Consider the following 27,958-nt stretch of genomic DNA (forward strand, 5'->3'; position numbering starts at 1 on the left):
CCAATTTGTGATAGAAGAAAAACCGATAGATTTTGATCCTTTATATGAGTTATTCTCTTAAAACTTTTTCTGTAGAAATACATAGAAATAAATGTTTGAAGTCCTTCCTTCTATATTTTTTTTGTTTCTCATGGCGAAAAGAATAAACAATGAAAAACCAACATCTTTCGACTTTTTCAATAAATAATCTCTTAAAAAGTTCATGACAAAGGCGCCCTATTTGCAATAAAAATTTGACGTGGAAAGAAAGCGAATTGTTAATAAAAATTGAATACAATTTTGACATTTTCTTTATTTACATGCGTTTTTTCGGTCTGTGAGTAAAATATTCCTCGCGAGTCAAACCTATACAATTACTTGAACAAAAGCACCGAGAAATTTTCACAAAAATGAGGGAAAATGCAGGTGATAATGAGGTGAAAATTAATACTTCGTAACAGTATCATCGATTTTTTTCTCATTGTCAGTTTCGAAAGGATAAAGATCATCTCTACCTTGGGAATCCCGTCGTACGAGTTGTCCATGGCTATCAGATTTCGTAACATCAGCGCCGGTGGTCGCACCCATGCTCGAGCCTATGCTACTTATGGAGCCCATTGAGCCAATGGGTGGATGAGCACCCAACACTGGCGCCGGTCCAGGCGGCGGCCCAGATGGTGGTCCACGCTCCTCCGCAGGACTCGTTGCTTGACTCGCACCTGACATTGATCCTCTGGATGCTGTCTTGGTTAAGACACTGTGCGGTCTACAGCAAGCCTTTGAGAATAAATAAAATGCGTTTACCAAATGCATTGGGAGACTTTCCTCCGGCGAATTGTGACATTAATGTTCTGACATTTTTGTCTGAATTGCAAGGCGTGGAGACTTGAGTAAAAGCCATTCTATTTGTCTCGATGAATTTTCAGACATTCAATTTAAACCTTCAACTGATTCCACTGCAAATGTTGAGGGGAATTGCAAAGAAAAAAATAAAGTACTTGGATATTTTTAATTAAACATGAAAAAATTCGATAGAAATTTTCAAAGGGTCAGATTTTCCGTTTTCCAGGGGAAAATCAACTTTCCCCAAAATCGAATTTTTCAGCCAGGTGAACGTTGATTCCAAATATTTAAGCGACGGGCTTTTCAGAACTCTCAAAAGTATGTGGAAAAACTGAAAACTGAAAAAAAAAATTTTCACCGGGGGCCAAAGTGTCAGATCTTCGATTTTTTCCGGGGGAAAGTCGGTCAAAGGGTCACAAGGGTCACGAGGGCCAAAGTGTCAGATCTTGGATTTTTCTAGGGGGAAAGTCGACTTTCGCCAAAATCAAATTTTTTAGCCGAGTGAACGTTGATTCCTACTATTTAAGCGACGGGCTATTCAGAACTCTCAAAAGTATGTGGAAAAAGTGAAATCTGAAAAAGTTTTTTTTTTCAAATTTGCAAAGAGTCAGATTTTTCGTTTTTCCAGGGAGAAAGTCGACTTTCGCCAAAATCGAATTTTTTGGCCAAGTGAACGTTGATTCCAACTATTTAAGCGACGAGCTATTCAGAACTCTCAAAAGTATGTGGAAAAAGTGGAAACTGAAAAAGTTTTTTTTTTCAAATTTGCAAAGAGTCAGATTTTTCGTTTTTCCAGGGAGAAAGTCGACTTTCGCCAAAATCAAATTTTTTAACCGAGTGAACGTTGATTCCTACTATTTAAGCGACGAGCTATTCAGAACTCTCAAAAGTATGTGGAAAAAGTGAAAACTGAAAAAGTTTTTTTTTTCAAATTTTCAAAGAGTCAGATTTTTCGTTTTTCCAGGGGGAAAGTCGACTTTCGCCAAAATCGAATTTTTTGGCCAAGTGAACGTTGATTCCAACTATTTAAGCGTTGAGCTATTCAGAACTCTCAAAAGTATGTGGAAAAAGTGAAATCTGAAAAAGTTTTTTTTTTCAAATTTTCAAAGAGTCAGATTTTTCGTTTTTCCAGGGGGAAAGTCGACTTTCGCCAAAATCGAATTTTTTGGCCAAGTGAACGTTGATTCCAACTATTTAAGCGTTGAGCTATTCAGAACTCTCAAAAGTATGTGGATAAAGTGAAAACTGAAAAAAAAATGTTTTGACCGGGGGCCAAAGTGTCAGATCTTGGATTTTTCCAGGGGGAAAGTCGACTTTCGCCAAAGTCGAATTTTTTCGCCAAGTGAAGGTTGATTCTGTATTTATTGGCCCCCCTAATGCCAATGAAACCCTCGGAGACGCTAGAAATTTTTTATTTAGACAACGCATGCAAGCGGAGGGACAAGGGTGGCTAGAATCGATTCTGCAACCTTCTCCCCTTGTTGAGTAAAAATTTCAAGCCTCCGCATACATGCGTCTCCCCTCCACCCTCTCGTAAAATGTCGATTTTCGAGATTAAAAAAAAATGTAATAATTTCATTTTTTATTTCAATAATGCATGCGTAAAGAGGGATATGAACCCGGACTTAATATAGGCCCATAGAATCAAGGGGACCGGCAAGGATTTGGAAAGTCTGAATACAAGTCCTGCTTACACTTAACGAGTGCTGAAATGGGACATAACCCGAGATAGAAAGGTAGAACTTGCCAGGTCCAATTATTCGATTCCGGGTATTGAAAAAATATAAATAATAGTTCAACTATCCCTATAGTTCATTGAACAAACCATCCCGATTACTCAACTATCCCAATAGTTTGATTTCCCTATCAATTGTTAACTACATTGAGTTTTTAACGTAAACATAAGGCTTCTCCCGCCTGAATTAATGTTAGTTTATTGCAATTATGACCGCAGTATGGCCTGGAATGAGGGAGATTTCAATTTTAAGGTCCAATAGAATTCACTGCGAATTCTTGTAAAGTTCCAATAGAAATTCAGTAGAATTCTGTACTATTAGAGCGACCACTAGATTGTTCGCACTAAATTTTGCATAATTTCGTTAAATTTGTCACTCACTTGCATCTTGGCAGTAACCAGATCAGCAATTTGACGTCTGTCCTCTTCCTGCGAGTCTCCCATCAACGACAATGCACTATCATTAACCTCAATGATATATTCCCTGCCATCCTTCCCCACCAATAACTCAATCGCACAAATATCAAGACCCCCGAATAAATTAGAAACATGGTCGACCCAGGCTCGATATCTCTCCGTCATCGACGCTTGCTCCAGCATAGCCGAGCCCGTGTTGGATTTCCAATTACCACTGATACTCTTTCGCCTAGTGGAATTAATTACAATAATTAGGAAACAATTAGGGATTAAGATTCGCCGATAATGAAATCGAGCAATTGAACTGCAAATGATATTTCCGAAACTACTCACATGAATGCTTTGTAATTGTTTCCGATCTTTTGCACGTGAACATCGTATTTGGTGTCGATGTAAGGCTCCGATGTGCAGTATGTAGTTGTTAGGGCTGCAAGCGATGCTAAATCTTGGAATTCCTGGTTGTTCTCGGCACGAGCTTTGCCAACCCCACCGTGTGCATGACCAAGTTTTACGACTGCCGGGTAACGAGGTGCTGAGACCTGAAGCATAAGATAAAAGGATTCTTTCATCATCCATAAAAGATTTATCACATTTCTTCATTGTTGCATGCGGCATGGGAATCCGAAAGAAGTTCATAAATTTGATTAACATTATTTTGAACGTGTCTCTGGAACCAGTGGGTTTCGCGGAACAAAAAATTTAAGAGAAAAATCTGACGGTTTTTTTTACAATTCTATCGAAAGACTGCGGAAAATTTAAGTCTTCTTGCACCCCTTTTTTCATATAACTTTGTTGGCATTTTACGAGAATTCTTGGGCATGAATTTTACATTTCTTCTCCTTCGATTTCGTAATGAAGAGTGAATGAAACACAGCGAAAAAAATGGAAAGTGAATACCCGGGAATTTTGATAGAGAAAAGTCTCAAGAGAATGATTGCACGGTAAAACGAATAGATTTTTTTTTATTGAATTCTATTCACTTATTTAAAATTACGCTGCGCCCTCTGCTCGCTCCGCTCGCCAACCCCCATAATCTTAACGGTTAATGTGATCCTTGTGACCCTTGTGACCCTTAATCTTACCCTCGTGATCCTCATGATCCTAATTTTGACCCTTGTAACCCGTATGACCTCTATTCTCACTCTCATGACCATGATGTTGACTCCTGTGACCCTTATTTTGACCCTTGTAACCCTTAATTTTCGAGTCTTAATTTCGAGTACAAAATTTTCATCACCAGAAGTCAATTTAAATTTTTATAATACAAAGAGACATAATTTTAAGATGAAATCAGAAGACCCATTTTAAAATTTTAATCCACTAAAAGCTCTCCAACTCCGTTAATTCTTAAAAAAAATGTTATCCATTTGATTGTTCCCCACGAGTACAATAGCATCGATACCAGTGGATGACAATTCGCGAAATCGTGCCCGGGGAGCTATCGAACCCAATAAAAATACATTTTTAAGCCAATTATCTTGATCACTTGCGCCAGTCACGCATTCGGCCAACAGAAAGTTTTACCATTTGAATGTTACCCGGTATTGATCTGTGACGTGTGGTCGTGTGAATTATTATTATCCTACCTCCGCTCGTCTCTCCCAACCGTACGAAGCAAATTGATTCCCCCTTTGAATTCCATTTAATCTTCAATTCTCTTTCCTTCCACTTCAATAATCAAAGTTAATTGTTTTCCGGAAAATTATGTACTCCAATCCGCTGCTCTTCAACTTCGTTTATAACTCATCCATTGTTGCACATCGATTGGTGCGCGTTGTAAACGAAGAATTCACTTTGCTACGAACGTGCAAGCGACAAAGTTAATTAACAGTGACACAGGGCACCGTCTACTATTGAATTTCCACCAATAATAAATCAATTGTTCTGTTTGGTGGAAATATTGTACAAACAGGACTCTTTGAAATTCTAATTGCATTTCAGTTCCAATTGCTACCCGGGAATGTGCATGTAGAATTGAAATGTAGTAGTTCCTGCTTCCATCCTTTAGTTTCAAACAAAGTAGGGACATATATGAGGAGAAATAAATTGAGAGCAGAAGTGGAAGGAAAGTGCTGCATAGATTTAATTTTATGTTGAAGTTTTATTTAATTCCGTCAACAAAAAAATTGACGAAGTATTTTTTTTTCATTTTCCACTAAACCGAGCACCTTGGGAGATATTTCGAAATAGTATATAGGAAATTGTTGAGAAGAATATCCGTGCAAAATTGAAACGTACGGTATTCCACGCATCTATGTAGACATCGGTATAATCATAAATTTTTAATTGCGTTGAATTTTTAATTAGTTAATCGGTTAATATTACCCAACAATTTTTTAATTATAAATTTAATCATCAATTGAATATTCAAATTTCAAATTATTCAGCCCAAAGTCAACTTAAATTGGTTTACCGCTTCGCAATTAATTAAATCCTGCTTTCAAAATAGAAAGAGACTGCTCTATATATTTTATGTTGTAGGAAAATTTCGTTTAATATATTGAATATTTTCAAAGGAAAGGGGTTTAACAAATTCTCTTGATATTGTTATAGTCATTTTCAGGAGAGCGATATTTAATTCGATTCGAGGAGAAAACATTCATAAAATTCCAAATTTCACTGAATATTCAATTCGTTGAATTTTCCTGATTTCTGTCAATTTTCGTGGAGTAAATGAATTAAAATTTACATCTTCCATTAATTAATCTCATCAAATCGTGAATTCTCATTGATGAAATTTTAAAAATTCAGTAAATATTTCACTTCATAAATTTTTTTAAAAGTGAATCTGAAATGCCGGCCAAACATTTAAACCGAAATTAATCATCAATTAAATATTCAAATTTCAAATTATTCAGCCAAAAATCGACTTGAACCGTTTTACCCCTTCGCAATTAATTGGAACTGGCTTTGAAAATAGAAAGAGACTGCTCGATATTTTATGTTATATTGAAATTTCATTTAATATATTGAATATCTTCAATGGAAAAGGATTTAACAAATTCTCTTCATATTGTTAGAGTAATTTTCAGGAGAGCGATATTTAATTCGATTCGAGGGGAAAAGATTCATAAAATTCCAAATTTCACTGAATATTCAATTCGTTAAATTTTCCTGATTTCTATCAATTTTCGTGGAGTAAATGAATTAAAATTTACATCTTCCATTGATTAATCCCATCAAATCGGGGATTCTCAATGACGAAATTCTAAAAATTCAGTAAATATTTCACTTTATAAATTTTTTAAAAAGTGAATCTGAAATGTCGGCCAAATATTCAAAACAATATCCATCCAGCAGTCTGCGAGAAATATTTAAAAATTCAGCTCTCATAATTCATAAATCAATTGGTCTGCCTGCACTCTGAATCGTAAGAATTAGGCCCCGAAAATCGCATCATTCATTATTCCACATACCGTTAAGAGGATATAAACATGAGAGTGAAATAGATGGTACAGTCCCTTTTTATGTTTTGATCCTCTGAAAGGCTTTTTAACGTTCGAATAAATGATGGTACTTTTACGAGCGAACGAGACTTTTAAACATGATCATAGATAATGCAGGCGAGAGGAGCATTGAGGATAGAGAAAGAACAAAGGGGGTAAGCCCCTTGTTAAAACCTCTCTCCTCTGTTATAATGAAGAGAAAAAAAGGGAAAGGAAATATCGCATTTCATTTTCTCCATCAATTATTGATGTAATCAAACTGGATGATATTACCAACTCATATTTTCTTTCTGGAATCCTGCGAAACGAATATCCGATATCAAATATTGATGATGCATGGAAGAATACGAAAAAATACGGAAGAGACCTCAGTGGAGTAACTCAAATGGAAAAATGAAAATCTATCAATTTCCTTTTATTCGATATTTCCACTGGAAAAATGCGCGGAAAACTGGGGGAATTTCCAGTGTTTTTTTCTGGACGAATGCGCTGTGTTTATTTTATTATTTTTTACCGTTCGTAAAATAACTCCTCACTTTTCCAGTGCAAAAATTGACCCAATTAATGAAAATAGATTGGAAAATTTCATTTTTGCAGTCATTTCTTGATATAATCAATCTGGAGGATGATATTTTCGTTTGCTGATACTGCGAAACGAATATCCAATAGCAATTATTGATAAATGTAATCATAAACAAATACGAATGAACCGCGCAATAATAATGAGTAAATTAACTCCTCAATTTTCTAAAAAAAAGATGTGTTGGTAAAATACCAAGAAAAGTAGTTTTTTATTAGTATGTAGCAAATTTAACAGAAGAACGTAGCGCTTCCTTTATGGAATCCTATTGCCGTTCTATTAGAATTGCATTGAAGAATTCTCTTTTTGTTTTGCCGTTCTATTTTCAATAGATATTTGATACAAAAAGGTCAATTGATAATCAAAATATTTTCTATAAATCTGTCCATAGATTTTTCTATGTAACTTGTTCTCCTGAGATTTTTTATATAAAAATTAACGGCATTCGCGAGTTTTTTCCGCTTTATTTTTACGCTTAAAAATTGTCCACTGAAATTTCAAGCAATTTTGTAATTGAAAATTCAAAATTTCACAGAATCATCCGGGGAAACTGCAAATTTCAAGTAAATTATTCTGCGAGAATTATAAAAATTAGGAAAATTGAGACAAATCTGTCCTTGAATTCCACATTGCTCTGAATTTCCAGTGAATTCTTCCAAAAATTCGTGGAATTCCTTTAAAATTCTCGGAATCAAAGAATTTCGGTAGTGAATATTCATTTTCACTCAAAAATTTATCTAAATTGTCGAATCTTCGTCTAAATTTTCAGAAAAACGTGAAATCCCATCGACTTTTCCCCCTTAAATCGACTTCAAGATCTTTCTCCGGAAAATGCAACCAAATTTTTGTAACAGTGTATTTGTTTCTCTCAACAAAATGCAAAACAAGAAAACAACAGGATAATTTATACAGAAAAAACAACATCTATTGACTCAAAACACGCCGAATAGAGTTGCGTATCTTTCCAAAAATGGACACAAAAAATATAATTGTCTAACAATTCTGACTGAAGACCGGTAAAACCTCTTAGAAAATTAAACGTGAGATTTTTCAATGGAATTTTTCAATACATGTAATAATTCACGTTTCTCCCCTCAATTTAGTTGTCACCCTCCAAGACGAATGTCTCCCTCTAATGATATTCAAACATCGGCCATTTATGAGCACTTAACCGTTTCCACGTCTTAACAACAAGTTATCAAGACAGGAGGGCACATAATAGCACCAGCAGAGTGACAAGTGAACGTTGTGGTCTCGTTGGATTGCCTACGATTCTCACTCTCGTTACCACCTATCAATACACCCAATATTATCGAGAGGCACTATCTCGGCTTCTAGAAACTCGTTAGTCTGCCCCGAGTGTGCGCCTACACGAACCACTTTCCGCTAGCGCATAAGCTACTGGAACGATTCTAGCCACTTAGAGGCTGGCTGAAGCCCTCCACTCTGGAGTCTAACACTTCCTCAAGAATGGCATTGACTGGCTCACGGCGTCAGTCCCACGCGCTTTGTTGTAAACTGACATTTTTTTAACTCCTCTCGTGGCAACAATAGTCGTGACTCTCATCGATCAGCTATGAGGACTTAATAAGCTACTTGACGATGATGCGGAGGAGTACGTGGAGAGCATCGAGGAGTTACCGTAATTGGCTCATCTAGGTCCTGGATCAGGGAGATTGTGGCTTGCGGTGAAAGGAGGGTTATTATTGAATGTCGAGAGGTTGATGATTTTTATTGTTGGCGCGTAAGCGGAGGAAAAAGTTTGAGAGAAATTACCGAACAAGTCGAGTAATCGTGGAACGAACCTGATTTTCAGTATTGTTGTTACTTCCGAATAGAATTTTTATAACCGTTCAAATTTAGGTTTTGAATTTTTTATCTTACATCGACCCACTGTGATTCAAAAAGTCTGAAAATGCCACTTTTAGACCTCGTCCGTACGTGTGTACGAATGTAACGAAGTTTTTCTTCAATTGTTCCCTAATGAATGGATGGAATTGAATCTCTTTTTTTAATGTAGGTATTGTCGAGTCCTATCGATCGTCATTAATTGAAATTCAATTCATCGATTAGTTTTTTCCATTTTCGAATCTTTTCGAAGATCAGTTGTCTCACGATAACTAAAAAACATATATTGGTTGGTAAATATATTGGTTGATTTGATTTTCATGATGATTGTTGAAAATTTTGAGTTTTTCATGAATTTCCCTGAATGGAAGCTTTCTGGTGGTTTCTTCAAATGTCATGTTTCAAATTCATTCAATTATGCGTAGATAAAATTTTTCTATTAACATTTTATCGAAGGGCTGAGACAAAAGTCAGTCGGTTGTATCGAAAAAAGGGATGATAAGAATAATGATGATGAATAGTTGAAAAGAAATCTTTTTCAATTTAATAATATGAAGTAAGCAATGAATTATATGTGATAGAGAGAAATAATGTGCAAAATAAGCATTTGGAAGCGTATTGCTAATTTATTTCCCACTTGCTTTTATTGTCTATTAAAAAATCTAATAAAAAAACTTGAAAAATCCACACCCGAGGATTATTATAGGAAAATGCTAGCGAAATAAAGTATCTAAAAAAATCATAATTCATTGATTATTTTCTGTCACATATTTAGTGAAAGAGGTAATTTAAAAGAACTTATCATAAATTCTATTGGAGTTCTAAAATTCTATGTTTTTGAATAGATTGCTACTGAAAATTGGACTTCTTGGCATGAATTCTATTATTCTCTCAAGATTTTTCATTATAAAAATTCCTCAACCTCCCCTTTTTCCGCTTTCTATTCTCGCATTATAAAATTCACAAAAAGGAAAAAACTCTTGTCCAAAAATTCTTGCAGAAAAATTCCAAAATAAATTCTACAAAAGATCAAGATCTACATAGAATTTTCTCGAATACTTTCTACATAACTTTTTAGCGAAATGTCTTTGTTTTTCTATCAAATATTCCCGTCCGCAAAATAATATAAATTTTTTCTCTCTTCCACTCCTGTTAAAACAGAAAACACAAAAGAAATATCTTGAGCCAAGAATCTTACACACAATCTCAGTACACGCAGGAACATAAAAAATGTCGTAACGTTCAACTCGACCGCGTCGTATATCTCTCCAGAAAAACCCCGTAGGCCACAGGGCCATGGCCTTCCATAGCTCTTACTCACCGATGTCTTCAACTGCTGTGGAAAGTATGATGGGCGTACTCAGTGTATATCGCTCCAAGAAAATCGCGTGTTCAATTTTTTTTCTTCAAATTGTCTTTTACTCCTCAGTTCCAGGGAAATTATAAAAATCAGTCGAGGGGAGATTGATGGCTCGCGCAGTTGACGGATAATTACCTGAGATTGACACGATAAAATTGTCACCTGACAGGAACTATCAGTGTTGCGATCTGTTGAACATCGTGTAATGGTGGAATGTGTAGGCAGTTGGGTGATCATATGTAGTAGCGAACGAGCGTTTTATTTTCTGGCCAATTAACTCTGACAAATTCAATTATCGAGAATTGTTAACAAATGTCGGGAGAGGTTTTGCGATTTAATGAATGGCTCCATTTACCACAAATCATTTTTTTATTTGTGGAATATTGCTGGTATTTTACCCTTTTGAAATACCGGCGTAACGTTTTTTGAAGCTTTCATTCTGCCTGTCTATTAGCTTTGTACATATCAATATCATGGAGTTTTATGATACGGTTTGTGGTACCGTAAAATTCATCTACAGTGGAAAAAGCTCAACATTCAGCACACAGGCGGTGTTTTAAAATGCATTGTCTCATTTTAAATGAGTTTTGTTGGCCATTTTGTGGTCATTTTGTGTAGAATTTCGTCGGCTGTGAAAATTTTTCAATGTTTTCCTCGGAATTCACTAGTTTTAGAGGTGTTTGCGAAATAATTAGCCTGAAATTACTAAATTCTTCCATTTCTATTCCGGAAGTTGCAAAGTGTTTTATGAATATCTTTGAAAGCAAGGGGTAAATTGGGAAATTTGTCAAAACAAATTTTTTGTGGGGAACTTCATGTAAAAGAGGTTCTTTGATATTTGATATTTTTTTCGTAGTAGTTTCAAAGATATTTGGAGAATAATTTGCATGAAATTCGTGAACTCATCTGGTGTTACGGCCTTGCAGAGCGTTCTGTGAATACGTTGCAAAGAAAGGGTTCATCTAAACTTATCAAAGAACATTTTTTGTCGAGAATTTTATGAAGTACAAGAAAGATTTTTAGATATTCAGTTCTCTCGGTTTTCAATTACTTAATTCCCTCAGTTCTGAGAGAATTAAGTAATTAAAAACCGAAAGTTTGAAGTTTGTTGGATAATATTTCCTTCGAAAAACGTTACCTCCTTCGAGCGATTATGGATGAGAACGCTAGGATCATCGGGAGAGTAATATTCAGCACAAAGGCGAATTTTGTCCTTCATGTGAATGTATTTGACGCGCGAGGAGTTTCAAAACGTTGAAATTAGCTTATTGATTATCTTGCGGATATCTTGAGACAAAAGGAGTTTAGGAAATTTATCAAGAGATTTCTTGCAGAGAATTTCATCGGTTAAAAAAGCATCTTTGATGTTGTTTCTCTAAACTGTCTAAACCCAGTAAAATTACTCAAATGTTACATTTGAGTATTTACCGCCTCCAACTCAAGAGGAAAACTGTAGTGTATTCTTATATTCCTGGAAACTACAGCTAAAAACAGAAAATTGAAAATGCGTCCGCAATGAGACCCTTATACCCGGGTCCTACTACCTGAAGGCTGTCGCAGCCATACGCAAAGAGAAAAGGACACTTTACGTTGAGCCGTCAGTGTGGACGCATCAAAACATTCAATCTATCCTAAATTTAAATTAATTGCTCGGTCTCGGTAAATACTCAAGTGAATCAACCTCAATTCAACTAAAATTTATATTTGTAACGAACTTTTTAAATTTTAAACTTATTAAATTATTTTCCAAAACTTATTTTTCGTAAATTTTCTTCCTTTACGATTCTCAACTTGTATTTTCATCAATTTTCGAACTTTTCGTAATAAATTATTTATTCTTCAATTCTGTAATTTGTGAGATCCTCACATATCAAACATTTATTCCGCGTCATTGTATTCTAAACTATTGTTGTTACTAAATCAAATTATCGCCCTAGTTTTCACTGGAAATCCAAACTTAAAATGACAAGTATCCTCGTTCTTCTCATCAAATAATGCCTCAAAGTATATTTAAAACGAATGAAGAATAATAACAAAATCAAACCAAATTCAAATAATAAATCGAATTGAAATTGAAGCCATTTATCACAAAACAAAGAATGAATCTTTTCATTCTTTCCAAATTAATAATAAATAAACAATCATCCCATATTAGTCGTAAATTTTGCGGAATATCGCTTGTTCGATACACCTCCATTCCAGAGATACTCCCCAACAATAACTTTGGCTATGAATTTCCAACTCAACTTGAATGCACCACGAAAAATACTCAATTCTTCATGAACCGGCAGATTAAATGATAAAAGAACACGACTACTCCTTTTGTTTTCCGGGATTACGTGTGAAAGATTCCCCACAAAAACCCCGAGCTCCGCCTCTTGCATTTTGACTACCTCTGGAAAGGATTGGAGGAGCTCCCACTGCGATTTACATGACACAGAAGCAGTGGAGTATTCCAACGTTAAACTGAATGGTGAACACTCACTCGTTGCATCGCAACTATAAAACGATCGTATATTCTGGCCTCGTGGTTTGATTACTCGAGGAAGCCCTCTCCAATTGCAAAGCCTTCTAGCTGAACTCTGTACCATGAATTTCAAATCAGCGTGACACACTGGGTTTTTTTGAAAAATAGTAAATCCCGGGGGGAAAAACGCTGTCTGTAGGTTTTTTTTAAAGAGACTATAAATTTTGCGGTGGAACTGAATGATGGGAAAATGTGGGAAGATTGGTAAAGTATCGAGGCAGTGTCTTGTCTAGCCATAAAATATGAGAGTTTTTTTATTTTATGGATGTGAATGGAGGAGAAGGATAAAATTTGTAGCCAAATGTGAAATTTCAGCTGATTTATTCAGCAAATGTCACTGGAATTACGATGTTTTCCTCTGAATCTCGTATTTTTTAAGATGTTTACGACAGAGTGCATAATATTATGACAAATTTCAAGATCTTGATGGATTAAAATTAATATATACAACTTATTCATTAATAGTTCCTTTAGAAATTTTTTGATACAAATTTTCATAGTTGTTCCTACTGCATTTTATTTCTCTTATCGGAGAAAAATCAACTAGAAAAACATGTAAGATTACTATAGAACAAATCTAAATAAAATAGGTTTTAGGGAATGACAAAATTCTGTGGATTTTTTAAAATAACGTATAATATTTTCTGTTAAACATTTTTGTTGAAATGAAAAATGAATGAAATTTTCGATAGAATTCTAATAGAATTCATAATTATTGAATTCTTGGCTGAAATTTCAATTAATTTCGTCATTGGGAATTCACAATTGAATGGGAAAATCAATAAAAACTGAATTTCAGATCAATTATTCCATAAAAATTTCTAAATTCAATTAAATCCGGAAAATTCAAATGAATTCAGGAATTTCCATCTTTATGCTGTTGAAACTAATTTTGAATTCCATTGAATTTCTTGTAAAATGTGAAATTCCATCATTTTTTCCCTTGAATCGAATTTAATCTCGATCTCCGATAGATTACCCGTAAATTCTCCACGAAAATTCGCTTTTTTCGTAACCGTGTTGCATCAACTCCCCATAAATTTTGCAGCACCTGAATTGTCAACATTTTCAAAGCTTTTCAGTGCCATATGGACTTGAAAATTGAGAACACTTGAATATTCAAGAAATTAACTGATTCGTCACCGAAGAAATGCAGAAATTTTATGTAACTTTCTCGCTGTTAAAAATTTCAAACTTTTTCACTTGAAATTTCAACACTGAGAAGGAAAATTATTTTTGCCAAGGAATTATTTTCTTGGGAGAAGAATTTATTTTTTAATAGCGTTTTTCTCCAGGGCAATCATTCCCAGGTGGTGCAAGTCCATCTCCAAATATTACAATTATGTTGAGTTGTGGAATGATAATGCTACATATGACCCTCAATGAATTCTATTGACAATTATTAACATTTAGAATTATTCCAAATTATGTTACGTAAGAAAATCAAACATTTGAAAAAATTTAAACATAATGAAGGGTCTTTATTCAAGGTAACATCTAGCGTAATCATCTTATAACTCAACATAACTGTAATGTTTGGTGATGGACATGAACCACCTGGGACCGACTGGTCTGGAGAAATCCGCTCCCAAAAAAATTAATTCTTCTCCTAAGAAAATGATTCCTTGGCACAAGTAAATTTTTTTCTCAGTGAACTGAACTCACAAAAAATTTGTTTCTCCGTGAACTCTTCAGTTTTCTTTTTCAATCTTCTAAGAGTAATAGCGCAGCATCAACTCCTTATCAATTTCGTTTTGTTTTCATCAAAACATTTCCATCCACTCAAATTATCCCGAGAAATACCTCTGAACCGTCGTAGAAGTTCCAATCCATTTGGAGCGCAGATCCAATTGCGGTATATCTCAATTCTCTCGGGATATATGTATTATGTCGTGTTTCGTGTCAGCAGCCATTCAGGTTGATTTCTGGTTGGAATTATAGCGAACCCACCCGGGCACCTAGGTCTGCTGATGATGCGCGTGAGTATGCCACAATCGCCCCCCGAACCCTCCGGCTCGTTTCACGTGATGAAACCGAAAAGGGGAAAGGGGCATTGTGCATTCAACCACAGGAACTGGAGCCACATCATTTGGTTGGTGGCTCTTCAGGTTTCTCAATGGAGAAATCCATCGAAGAATAGGGAGTACGTGTTCGGGACAAATTCGTTTCATTTGGTTTTCAAAGAAAAGAGAGAGAATTACGGGGGAAAATGCAGTGGAATGATGCTGTGCGTGGGTGGGCATGTAAAAAGAGGGTAAGTGGATGATTCAATGGGACTTCACCTGGGGAATGCTACCTCCTTCGGGTGATTATGGATGAGAACGCCCAGGTTGTCGGGAGCAAAACTCGGCACAGAAACGATTTTTGTGGAATTTATTCTCTCGGTTGGATTTATAGTTGAGGAGAGGGGAGTCTTAAATCGTTATGGTTGATTATTTCGCGGACATGTGGAGCCACAAGGGGCTTAGGAAAAGTTTTTGAGAGATTCTTTAGGGTAAATTTAGAGATAATTGTAAAATTAAATGTTTTGTGAATATCTTTGGTAGGAAGGGGCTTTTGGAAATTATTTTAAATACTTTTTCGTGGGAAATTTCATTGGCTATAAAAGAAGTGATATTTTTCTCTATTTTCTCTGATATTTGAAGAATAATCGGCATGAAATTTGTTAAAGTTCATCTTGTGTTACGAAATCGCAGGGTATTTTGTCGGGAGTAGAACTCAGCACAGAAGCGATTTTTTCGGAATTTATTCCCTCGGAATAAATTCCCTTCGGAATTTATATTTGAGGAGAGAGGAGTCTTAAATCTTTGAAATGAGTTTGTGGTTGATTATTTCGCGGATATGTGGAGCCGGGAGGAACTGAGGAAAAATTTTTGAGAGATTTTTTAGGGTTAATTTAGAAGATATTTGTACAATTAAGTGTTTTGTGAATATCTTTGGAAGGTAGGAGGTTTAGAAATTATTTTAAATACTTTTTTGTGGGAAATTTCATGGCCTATGAAGAAGTCTTCTGATATTTTTCTCTAACTATAGTAGTTTCGAAGATATTTGGAGAATAATTTGCATGAAATTTATGAGAAGTTGCAGAGTGTTTTGTTAATATTTCTGGAAGTAAGGGGTTTTGGAGAATTTGTCAAAATATACTTTTCTTAAATTTCTGTAATTATGGACAAAGTTGTTGAAAATTAACGATGGCAAATTTTTAAAATGAAATTAAAATCTCTCGCTGGAAGTTTCAAAGCAAAAATTGCCTCGAATTTCCAATAAAAAGCTGTAGAATTCCCGCAAAGTTTTTTAATCACTCAACCATGAAAAACACTTCCACACTAATTGTTTTCAATTCACCTTCAAACTCACTTGTTCCAAAAAAATTCTTTTTGCATAGGATTTTATCAATTATAAAAGAAGTTATTGTTGGAAATTTATAATGGAATTTTGTTTAATGAAATCTCGGGCGTTTGAAAGCTAAAATTGTCTCGAATTTCCAACAAAAAATAGAGAATTCCCTGAAAGTTTTTCAATCACTCAACATGAAAAACTCTAATTATTTTCAATTCACCTCCAAACTCCCTTGTTCCAAAAAAAGTACAAAAACAAAAAAAATTAACTTCATTTATCTCCCGTCATTCACTCAACTCCGTCCCACATGCAGATTCAAACAGTCTCCCATGAAAAAATTTACATTTTCCAAATGCAATCCATCAATGGAGTTTGCATTATACAATACGTGGCGCCGTGTTTCACCCGAGTTAAAAATGTGTTTGGTCGCTATAAATGTGTCTAGGCATGACATGATTCATGGTTCAGTGGCACGCGAGAAAGTCCCGATAGTCGTCCGATTTTTTTCTCTCCATTCTAATTGAAGCGAATTGAACTGCCACCGCTGGGAGCCCGAGTCTGCGGCCAAATCTGTTCAATTGCGTGAGTCTTGAATATCCATAAAGACCCCACAAATGTCGCCCCCCCCCCCACAACACACCGCCTCTTAATCTGAATAAAACTGTTGAAATTCTTAATCTGCAATTCAATTCAGCTTCCTCCTTACATTGTCAATTCCGATGTCTTGTAATCCGCGAATCAACATCATGACAAGTCAATAAACATGTGCACGAAGAAAATTATTTGGTGAATGTCAACAAGTAGTTGATGAAAATTATCAACTATCAACTAATTCAATGGAAGTGAGATTGAAATTTTACAATTTGATTGCATTTTCAGTGGAACAGGAATATTCAGAAACAAAATGACATAAATTTTCCATTTTTCCCAGAATTTTCTTTTTTTTCTAAATTGAATACACAGAATAATTGTTTAAAATACATCATCGTAGAAACCCCACTCCCCAAAATTGCACGAAATTTCAGTGGAAATGTCACTTGATAAAAATTTCCAGGATGTGTACCGGGAATTGCAACGAAAACTGTTTAACAATTCGGAAATCTGATCGTTCTTTGATTGCATTGATCGTAAATCAATTACAATTTCATAAATGTCTCGAGCCCATTATCGACGCCTGCACACGACATCAAAGAGCAATACCTAATGCATGTTCCATCAGCTCCGTAATGACTCTGCCCACAAATATACACCAATCATGTAACACAGCTGAGATACGTGACCTAAATGTGGATAAGATAATTTTGCACACCTCTGTTGTGACAACACGATTCTGACATTAGTTCAACTACGAGTCCATTGTTTGATGTGCCCTGGGGGTAGATATCATGGGTTAATAGTGCCCTAATTGTGAGCATTAAAAGGCTTCGCATCAAGTTTTACTTCGCTCCAGTTTTTTTCGGAGTGCCTCGGATCGAGAGGCGTTTGTTAACCCCCGATATGAGTGATTATTCACACGGAGATGATTATTTGGTGAATTTCAATAACTAGTTGGTGGGAAATCCTTAAGGATGTTCTACACCCTTTCTTCCAAAATTCACGTTTTTTTAATTTTTCTGGCAAACTTATGATGAAATTGACGTGAAAAAATATAACGTTTTTGCGTTTTGTCATTATTTAATGACTGACGAAATTTTAAGTTGGTGCGAACATTTTCCTGCGATTTCTCTAAACTTTTAAAAAGAATCACAAAACCGTAGAAAAAACGCATGAAAATTATCGCACCACTACGCAACTTCGTGAGCCATTAAAGAATGACAAACCACAAAATCGTTATACTTTTTCACGTCACTCCCATCGATAATTTGCCAGAAAAATGAAAACAACGTCAATTTTGGCTAAAAGGGTGTCGAACATCCTTAAAGGTGTGATAATGAGATATCGTCTCTCCATCAGCCCCAAAAACCCTCTCCCCTCCTTCACCGCGGTTTTTCCGTTCGTCCTTCGTGCAGAATATCATAGATCACGGGTGGCGCAGTGGCCGATTAACATCGCTCCACATACCGGTTTTCAATATCTCCCTATAAAACCGCCTATAATTCCCATTACTCGGTTCTCAAGTTCCTGGGGCACGTGGGTGTAGTGGACCTTCGGGCTTCTGATCACCGGTGCGGACGCGTGGCGCTGACTTGAACCGCTCCGAGGGAGCGAGACGGAGGGATCCCGGGTGGCACTCGACGGTGAGAGATAAGACGCACCGGTTGGACAAGGAGGCTGTCGTCTACGTTCGCGCGGGAGGAGAAGTGAAAGAGCGATAATAAGATATCGTGTGTGGCTCTTGCTCGGCACACGAGAGTGTATGCCCCCGAGTCAGCATAACCCGGTGAGGGAAGGAACAACCGCACCAGTGTCCGTCTCTGACTCTGGCCATTGCTTTTCGAAGCTCGCGCGCGAACGGTTATTCTCTTTGTATTACGTCTCGGCGGACGTTTCAAGAAGTCGCAGAGTTGAAAAGAAATCGGCGCGGTTTAGGTGTTCTTTAATTTGTGAAAAACACGGGAGAATTGAATGATTCGGTTCAATTTTATTTGTAAAAAATTTTAGAAATTGTTGCAGGTTTTTTGTTGTGAATTTATTAATCTGTTTTGTTGGTTGATTTTTGGATTGTTGATGGATTATTAGAGATAAAGTGGGAATTGGAGTTACGGTAAAGGATTTTTTGGAGCGTCGGAAAAACAGCTGATACATAGGTTGAGGGAGAGATCGTGTAGGATCAAAGGTATTTTTTCTTTGATTTTATTCGCTTTTTTATTTGTTCGGGTTCTATCGTAATTAATATTGCAGAGTAAAGAAAATTGATGAGTTTCGGGGTTTTCTGTGCCACGATATTTACTTGTTCATCAATTTGTGAAAATTTTTAAAAATTATTGCAGGTTTTTGATTGTGAATTTATTAATCTGTTTTATTGGTTGATTTTTGGATTGTTGATGGATTATTAGAGATAAAGTGGGAATTGGAGTTACGGTAAAGGATTTTTTGGAGCGTCGGAAAAACAGCTGATACATAGGTTGAGGGAGAGATCGTGTAGGATCAAAGGTATTTTTTTTTTGATTTTATTCGCTTTTTTATTTGTTCGGGTTCTATCGTAATTAATATTGCAGAGTAAAGAAAATTGATGAGTTTCGGGGTTTTCTGTGCCACGATATTTACTTGTTCATCAATTTGTGAAAATTTTTAAAAATTATTGCAGGTTTTTGATTGTGAATTTATTAATCTGTTTTATTGGTTGATTTTTGGATTGTTGATGGATTATTAGAGATAAAGTGGGAATTGGAGTTACGGTAAAGGATTTTTTGGAGCGTCGGAAAAACAGCTGATACATAGGTTGAGGGAGAGATCGTGTAGGATCAAAGGTATTTTTTTTTTATTTTATTCGCTTTTTTATTTATTCGGGTTCTATCGTAATTAATATTGCAGAGTAAACAAACTTGATGAGTTTCGGGGTTTTCTGTGCCACGATATTTACTTGTTCATCAATTTGTGAAAATTTTTAAAAATTATTGCAGGTTTTTGATTGTGAATTTATTATTCTGTTTTGGTGGTTGATTGTTGTATTTTCTCATTGATTTTATTCGCTTTTTTATTTCCTCGATTCCTATCGGAATTAATATTGCAGAGTAGTTAAAATTGATGAGTTTCGGGGTTTTTCTGCAACGATATTAAATTGTTTATTAATTTGTGAAAAATACAAATTGGGAATTGATTGATTCAGTTCAATTTTATTTCTGAAAATTTTTTTAATTTGCCGTAGATTTTCTTTGTGAATTTATTATTTTGTTTTGGAACTTGATTTTTGTATTGTAAATGGATTATTTACGATAAAATGAGAATTGGAGTTGAGGTGAAGGTTTTTTTAAAGTGTTGGAAAAACATTTGCTAAAAAGCTTGAGAAAAAGAGATACCGGCGAGGATCAAATATATTTTCATTTATTCTTTTCAAATGTTAGTCGATTCATTTCATTTTATTGTAGACACTATGAATGTCATATCAGAAAGACTTAACAAATTTTTAAAATTGCCTCAAATTTTGTGTTACGCTTTGAGATAAATTTAAGAAACCTGAAAAATTTTTTTAAATGAAAGAGTTTCAGAAGTTTTCGATTGTTTACCAGTTTTTTACATAGAAAACTTGATTGAGTCGATTCAATTAAACCTATGAAAATTTAAAAAAATAGCTGCAGATTTTATTATCTACAATTTATTACTTCAATTTTGTTATTTTCTCTATTTTCATCACTTCTTTGTCGTTGATTACATTAATTTTCCCACGAATTTCTTCATTTTCGGAGAGTCATCATAAAACATGTTTCATATTTCATTCGTCTTGTTTTCATGAAGTCATAATAGGGGTATGATCCAACGATCACGTAATACGATAGGGATTTTGTTTTCATACGTGAACGAATGGCTTCGGAATTCTCCAATGATCTTGGCTGGCAATTTGTCGCTTTAACAGCTTTTCGCCGAAAGGATTTTATTAGGTACGTGACACCGTTTTTACGAGAGCGACTCCCTCACTTCTCCCGCAATTTTTATTTCTACTTTCATGTTTATTATAATGCCGTTGACTTGGAGAGATTTGTCCCGCGAGAAGTGTTCGTGATGATGTAATTCTATGTTTACCGCCTCACTTAATTATCATTGGAGTAATGAGGCACTTTACATCTGGAACATCAATGAAATTCTAGGAATTTGACGAGATGGATAATATTGATCTTCTGCTTTTGTGGACCGTATTATCTCATCACTCGGATTTCTGCGGAAAAACGAAGAGTTCAAAGTGTGGTATTCGAGGTATTCGTTGAGTAGCCAAGTATTTCAGAGGCAGACAACTGTTTAATGGGCTTGGAGTGCTTTATTCTCGGTTCTAATGCATGGAGAGGAAAATGTAGTAAAAATTAACTTCATGCGGTTGGCAAACGTGGGACTGAATGCGTTTTTGAGCAATTTTTAACGCTTTTTATCATTTCGACTGATATTTCACGGAATTTCGTCTGAAACTGTGAATTTCGGTCCAATTGTTCCGTAAAAAATGGGACAATTTAGGTAAATATATTCTTGTAGGTTAAATTAATTGAAAATTCTGTGTAATTTGGTACTGAATATTCAGGTTTTAATTAAAAATTCCTCTTCCTACTGCCGAAAATTTCGAAATTTCATTGAATTTTGAGTGAAGTGTGGAATTTAATGATCTTTTTTCATTTAAATTAGATTCACTGTCACTCCCTTGGAAACTACTAATGCTGTTTAATATTTTGGCTGAAATTTGAAGAAATTTCGTTATTGAAATTTCAACATTTCATGGAAAATTCAATGAAACTGTAATTTCAATCCAATTATTTTGCAAAAAAATGAAACTATTTAGGCAAATATTTTCTTGTAATTTGAATTAAATAGAAATTCTGTGGAATTTGGTACTGGACATTCATGTTTAAATTGAAAATTCCTCTTCTTACTGCTCAAAATTTTGGAATTTCATTGAATTTTCAATGAAATGGGTAATTACATTACTTTTTGTTCTTAAATCAGATTCTACGTCACTTTTTTGGAAACTATTAGTCAACTATTCATGAAATTTCATTTTTTTATGTTCTAACAGTGAGTCTAGGAAAGAGTGAGGAATGTAGAATAAAAGATAAATTCTTCTCTCTTCTTCATTCCTTTTCCATTTCGTTCCTTGAAAATGACACGAAGAATTATTAATTTACCATTTAGTAAATTTCTATTCTTCATTTCCGTCCGTATGCTCGCTCCAATTAAACCGAAAATGGTTTTCTACAGCATTAATAAAAATAAATAAATAAATTCGTTCTCTCGGCCTTCCAAACAATATTTTCATTTTTTCACTATTAAATTATTCATTTACAATAAAAAAACATTCGTTTATACTTGAAAAGCTATTTATTTTATGTGAATAAAAATGCAAATAGCAGCTAAGTTTAGACTTGAAAAAGAATTTCACAACGAGCTATTGAATAAACCCATTCATGTCACTCGAATCAAGTTTATTGAATTGAAATAAAGCATGTCCCCGGGTGTGCAAGGAACTCTCGAAAATTCAGGAAGCCGCTTATGCTTGTTATTATCATCGCTCTCATTAGTTCCGGTGGGACATTATGGATATTGTTGGTGGGGGGCTTGGACTCCTCTCGCCTGCACTTTCTCGCACGCTCTCTAACGGATGTTTAACACCGCAGATGCGTTATCTCTGGGTATGTCTCTGAGTTGATTAATCCGATGATTATGGAATTAAATTCAGCTTCTGCGAATCGAGATAATGAGCGGAGAATTTCTCTAGGCTGTTTAATTCACATTTCATTTATTTTCCCGTTTTCTCATTTCGGAGATATCGTTGATTTAAGGACATTCGTCACAAGAGATTTTTGCAGAGAAATTCGGGGAGTACAAAATAATTCTTTTGACAGCGTTTCGGAGAATGCTTCATTGCTGAGATAATTACTTAATTAATTGAGGAGATTTGATGCATTCATTCAAGAAAATTTTGAGAAAAGCTGAGGATTAAAAATCTGTTCTAGAAAATAATTTGTGGTCAGGAGTAAAAATCAGCACAGAAGCGATTTTTTTTAATTCAATTCTTCCGAGTATATTTGAAGAGAGGGAAGTCTTGAAACTTTGAAATGAGTTTGTTGATTACTTTGTGGATGCCTTGGAACGGGAGGGGTTTAGGCGAATTTATCAAGAGATTTCTTGCTCGAATTTCATCGGCCACAAAAAAGGTCCTTTGATTTTTCTCTCTAAACCTGGTAGTTACAGAGATATTAGTAAAGTGATTCACATGAGATTTCTAAACTCTTCAGTTTTTTTTAGGAAGTTGCGGAATAATTTGAGACAAAGGATTTATGAGAGTTTATCAAGGGCTTCTGTGTAGGGAATTGGAAATAGGAAATTCGTTCATTGGAAAACTTCATTGGAAAGGAATTTCCGATTCGGAATACAAATCAATTGGCTGAATATCTCGAATAGCTCTCGGGATACTCAAACCTGAATTTTTATCGTAGACTCCAGAGGTGAAATGGGTACTTTGAAGTGAAGATTCTCCTCGCTTTTCAGTGGAATAATCCCCGCGATTTTTCTATCATTCTACATTTTAATAAATAGAATAATCCCTCTTGTCTCTGGCATTTCACTCCCCTCTCAATATTGTGTTCCATTTTCACGAATTTTTTCCGTGAAAGTCGTGAGTGCTTTGGAGTGCAGACGAGAGGTACGAAAATGTTCTAATGTATTCGGTTGAACGTAATTCAATTGCGTTTGTACGACGGATGAAAGAGAAATGATTGTGTTTCAGATGTTTCTTTTTATGAAAATTATTGATTATTTTTCATTTGAGGAGGTATCACGCTCCCATTAAACTGTTTTATTTCAGTTTTCGATTTTGTGAAAAATTGAGTATTCACTCTTGACGACAGTTGACTAAAGATTTAATAAAACAAGAGAATTATTCAACTTTACATTTCTCTCCAGAAAACTTTAGGAGTTTATTCTTATATTAATAAAGGTTAAATTGAAATGCTTTTCTCACTATTGAAATATACAGCAAAAAACTGCTCCATGAGATAAAATGTTGGGGTAATTTTGTTTTTGAAACACAAATTTCTCCGGTTATTCACTGGAACAGGTTTTATTTTCGTAATGCTGATGGATCCAAATTTTCTAGTTTTTTGCGAATATTCGCTTTGGAATTAAATTATTTGAGTTGATATCACGCTTCCAATCAACTGTTTCATTTTGTTCGGTCGAGAGTTATTGAGAGACCTCGTGCGCTGTTTTTATGTCAATCCATTCGATTTCAGAGTTTGTTTATTTTTTACTCTTTTTGGCATGCAAGTGACAGCTGCATTCGAATATTCAATTCAAAATTCCTCGTGCAACCATTCAGTGAGGAATTCTGAGTATTAAACTCAGAATTACTTATTCACATTGGAAATTTAACGAGATTACATTCCTCGCGTTCCGCCGATCATTGATATATTTTAATGACAATTTGGATTTTCAAGCGCATTGTGAAAATTTACACGAGGTAACAGCAATAATTTTCCAACAGTTGAGGAGTTTTATCTGTAAAAGTTTGGGTCAATAAACTTTACTAACAATTCCGTATGTCCTGACAATAGAAACCATTCTCGAAAATTATCGTATATGATTTTTCCTCACATTTTAATTTTCCTTAAACTAGAGCTTCTAGAAAAAACGTTAGAAAAGATTTTAGAAAACGTTTTTGTATTTATGAATGTAATATTCGCAAAAAATGTTCAATTTGGAATTCCTTATGCAACCACTGCATAAAAAATTCTGAATGTTCAATTCAAAATTTCTTATCTTAAAAATTCACATGAAATAACAACAATTATTTTCTAACAGTTGAGAAGTTTTAACTACTAAATTCTTTCTCAAAGAACTTTATAAACTATTTAATATGTCCTGATGATAGAAGCAAATCTCAAGAATTCTCTTATATGAATTTCCCTCCTTTTTTAATTTCCCTCAATGTGAAACTTCTAGAAAACACTTCTCAATTTGATCTGAGCGAAATATTCGAAAACGTTTTTGTCTGTATGAATCTAACATTCTCAAAAAATGTTCAATTTGAAAGTCCTCATTCAACCATTAAATAAGAAATTCAGAATATTCAATTCAGAATTTCTTACTCACCTTGAAAATTCACATGAAATAACACCAGTAATTTTCCAACAATTGAGGAGTTTCATCTGAACAACTCTTTGTCAATAAACGTTACAAACCATTCCACATGTCCCGATGCTAAAAACAATTCCCAAGAACTCCGTCATCTGAATTTTCCTCACATTTTCATTTCCCTCAATGCAAAGCGCCTAGAGAACTCTTTGATCTGCGGGAAATTCCAGAAAACGTTCCCGTGTTTATGAACGTAATATCCGCAAAATCCCGTAGTTACCCAGTCAGGTTTACAGAGTGGAGTTGAATTTACTTAGTTCATATTTGTGAAATAATTTCCTCCCACAAAGCGACTGAGCAAACGGGTATTCCATATATGAGACTCGACGTATAAACCTCCGCTACTTCACCACCGAAAATATACGTCAGTGCGCAATAAACTTTCCCCAAGATTTTCACTGGGATGTCTCGTCGCTTTTCATACGTATATGTACAATACGGCGAAACGCGCGGGCGGGGGAGGGGGGGGGGAGGGGTCTAGTCGTTTTGCCTCGTCTACGAGGGCTTTCCAAGAATCCACGTGAACCGCGAGTGAAAATTATTTGGCAGAAGTGGCTTGTGTGCTACACTCAAATAAGCTCGAGAATCACGAACCTGGAATTTTTCGGTGGCATTACCGAGAAATCACGTAGACCAGTGGGAGAAACCACAACAGTATTTACTGGGTATAAACATCCGTTTGGCTGGAGAACATTGAACAATCATTCAAAATTTATTTTTAACATTATTCAAGCTGAACCGGTGCAATCGATTCGTGTATTTGAATGATCCGATTCTTCAATTAAAATACATAAAGGAATTTCCGCGTTACATTGATCAAAGTTTAAATATACTAATCGAAATTTTAAAAAAGTAAAATAATTGATAATCGAATTTTCCAATTGATGATAAATTAAATATTTTAACATATTGATCTATAATTTTTCTATTAAGTAAATGATACTAAAATTATTATAAGGGATTTCCGGTTGCCCAAATAATCGTCAATATTCCCAACTCAATTACTGATTAATGAATAATTCAAAATTTTACTATTTAAATTGCTGTTACGTCAATAATTAAAATTAAAGAGTGATATCAACTAATTGACTACTTGATAATTTAACAGTAATTATAATTTGTGGGTCTGGCTGTCCCTGAGTGAAAGAACACTGTTAGAAATGTTCGACTAAGACTTCCGGTTCACGCACGAACGAAAAACTTTCATCGAAAAATGTCGCAATTTCGTTCGAAAATTCTACGGGATTTTTATTGAACTGTTTTGAAAATACTATATGGGTTTTTAGTGTGTTTTTTCATAGAAAAAATCGACGAAATTTTATCTTTCAATAAAACTTTTTAAAATTGAGACATTTTCTGTAGAAATTCGGTGATACGTATTTTCTAAGTTTTTTCTATTTTATTGTTCATCTCTCTTCATTGAAAAAATCGAACAGAAAACTTGGAAAAATCGGAAGTCTCAGCGCTATGAAGACTATATTGCAAATATCGCGGAGACAATTGTTGCATGAAACAAAGCATCAAATAATTATGACTGACACCCTCCCAACTGAAATTACCAACGAACGGACGCAATGATCGATCTGACCCGAGGGAAGGACGCACATCCCTTCCTCCCCTCGTACACAACATCCGGCGAGTTAATTAGCTGCACAAGAACTATCAGCAGCACTCGACTGTTGAACAATTTTCTAGAAATTAGGGTACTTTTGTCCCCTTTTTTAAAGAAGTTCGTGTTCCCAAATTTAAGTTCTTTTTAGTGTCTCAAATTGAGATACGCTGTTAAAAATATTCTTTTGAATTTTCCGTGCCAAATACCGGCAACTTTTATCGTGTTTAATTTCCACTGACGTTTCAGGAAATCTTGTCATTGAAAAATCAAATATTCCGTTAATTTTCGGTTCAAATGGTCTGAAAATCAATATAAAATACTTGATCTTTCAGTTCAATTATTCTGTGAAGATTCAGGAAAATCAGGAAACTTCAGGGAACAATGAAAAATTCATATCATTTTGTTTCTGCATATTCATGTTCCATTGCATATTCAATCAGGTTGTGAAATTTCAATCAAGTTGGGAAAAATCAAATATTCCATTAATTTTCTGTTCAAATGATCTGGAAATCAATAAAATACTTGATTTTTCAGTTAAATTATTCCGAGAAAATTCTGAAAAATCAGGAAACCTCACGGAAAAATTAAAAGTTCATATCATTTGTTTCTGAATATTCATGTTCAATTGAAACTTCAATGAAGTTGTGAAATTTCCATCTCACTCCAACTGAAAACTCATGAATTTCCGTGAATTCTACTTAAACCTTGAAATTTCATAACCATTTTGTCCCTAAATTCGATTCAATGTCACTCCCATGAAATTACACTATGTCTTCCATGGAATTTCAAAAAATTTCCAACAGTGCATGAATTTCTTTTAATTCTACCTAAAACTTGAAATTTCATAACCATTTTTCCCCAAATCCTATTCAATGTCGCTCACGAGCATTTCTATCATATTTTCAACGAAATTTCAAAAAAATTCTAACAGTGTGTTCAGACATGCACTCTAGACTTATCGAGGATTATTCTGTCTTATCGAGGATCCTTTAGTCAGACTTATAACGCCTCATTTTTTTCCGAATTCAGCCATTATGAGGGCCCTAATTTTTATGTTGCAACAGCATCTCAAATTCAAAATCCTCGGAAACAAATACTGAGGGCTTAAAAATGAGTTACGACTGCTAGAACTTACGCTCATCTCCGCTATTTTTCTTCTCTGTATTTACACTCGCTCGCTTGGCCTTTAATATTCTCTATTTACAAATGCAGACGAGTGTTTTTATCCGTAAACACCGGAGACCTGACGATAATTTCCCATTCCTTGAACTTTCTTTTCCCAACGAATAAATCGATGAGCTCCCGGTTTATATTTTTTCTCCTGTCGAAGATTTTACGCATTAATGTCAGTGTCATCTCATGTACTCAGCAGCGTTATGGAATCCCCGTATAATATTACGTTTACGTGATATTACCGTTGGTTAATACCCATGTGGAAAGCACTCTATGGCGCCACACAGAGAGAGTCTGAAGAGCAAAGTGTAGATTCAACCGCCCTCC

General features: G+C 35.0%; 2 protein-coding genes across 4 annotated transcripts in view; one reads left to right on the forward strand and one right to left on the reverse strand.

Moving 5' to 3' along the window:
• The window catches only part of LOC107040093 (synapsin), an 88,438-nt gene that overhangs the window by 8,863 nt on the left and 51,617 nt on the right, over nucleotides 1–27,958 (reverse strand). For both annotated transcript variants that reach the window (XM_015260033.2, XM_015260032.2), the window contains exons 6-8: nucleotides 3,308–3,513; nucleotides 2,939–3,203; nucleotides 495–756 (exon numbers count right to left, since the gene is read on the reverse strand). In XM_015260033.2, coding sequence (XP_015115519.1) covers nucleotides 495–756; nucleotides 2,939–3,203; nucleotides 3,308–3,513 — 733 coding nt within the window. The remainder of the gene's footprint in view (nucleotides 1–494; nucleotides 757–2,938; nucleotides 3,204–3,307; nucleotides 3,514–27,958) is intronic.
• LOC107040094 (tissue inhibitor of metalloproteinase) overlaps nucleotides 18,459–27,958 on the forward strand; it is a 47,923-nt gene continuing 38,423 nt past the window's right edge. The window contains exons 1-3 of one of the 2 annotated variants that reach the window (XM_015260035.1): nucleotides 18,459–18,850; nucleotides 19,071–19,167; nucleotides 19,388–19,484. The gene's annotated coding sequence lies outside the window, so the exon portion shown is untranslated. The remainder of the gene's footprint in view (nucleotides 18,851–19,070; nucleotides 19,168–19,387; nucleotides 19,485–27,958) is intronic. The other variant, XM_015260036.1, reaches the window with a different exon arrangement.

Source organism: Diachasma alloeum, unplaced genomic scaffold (assembly GCF_001412515.2).
Source record: "Diachasma alloeum isolate Michigan unplaced genomic scaffold, Dall2.0 Dall_scaffold_00316, whole genome shotgun sequence".
NCBI classification, from domain to species: Eukaryota; Metazoa; Arthropoda; class Insecta; order Hymenoptera; family Braconidae; genus Diachasma; species Diachasma alloeum.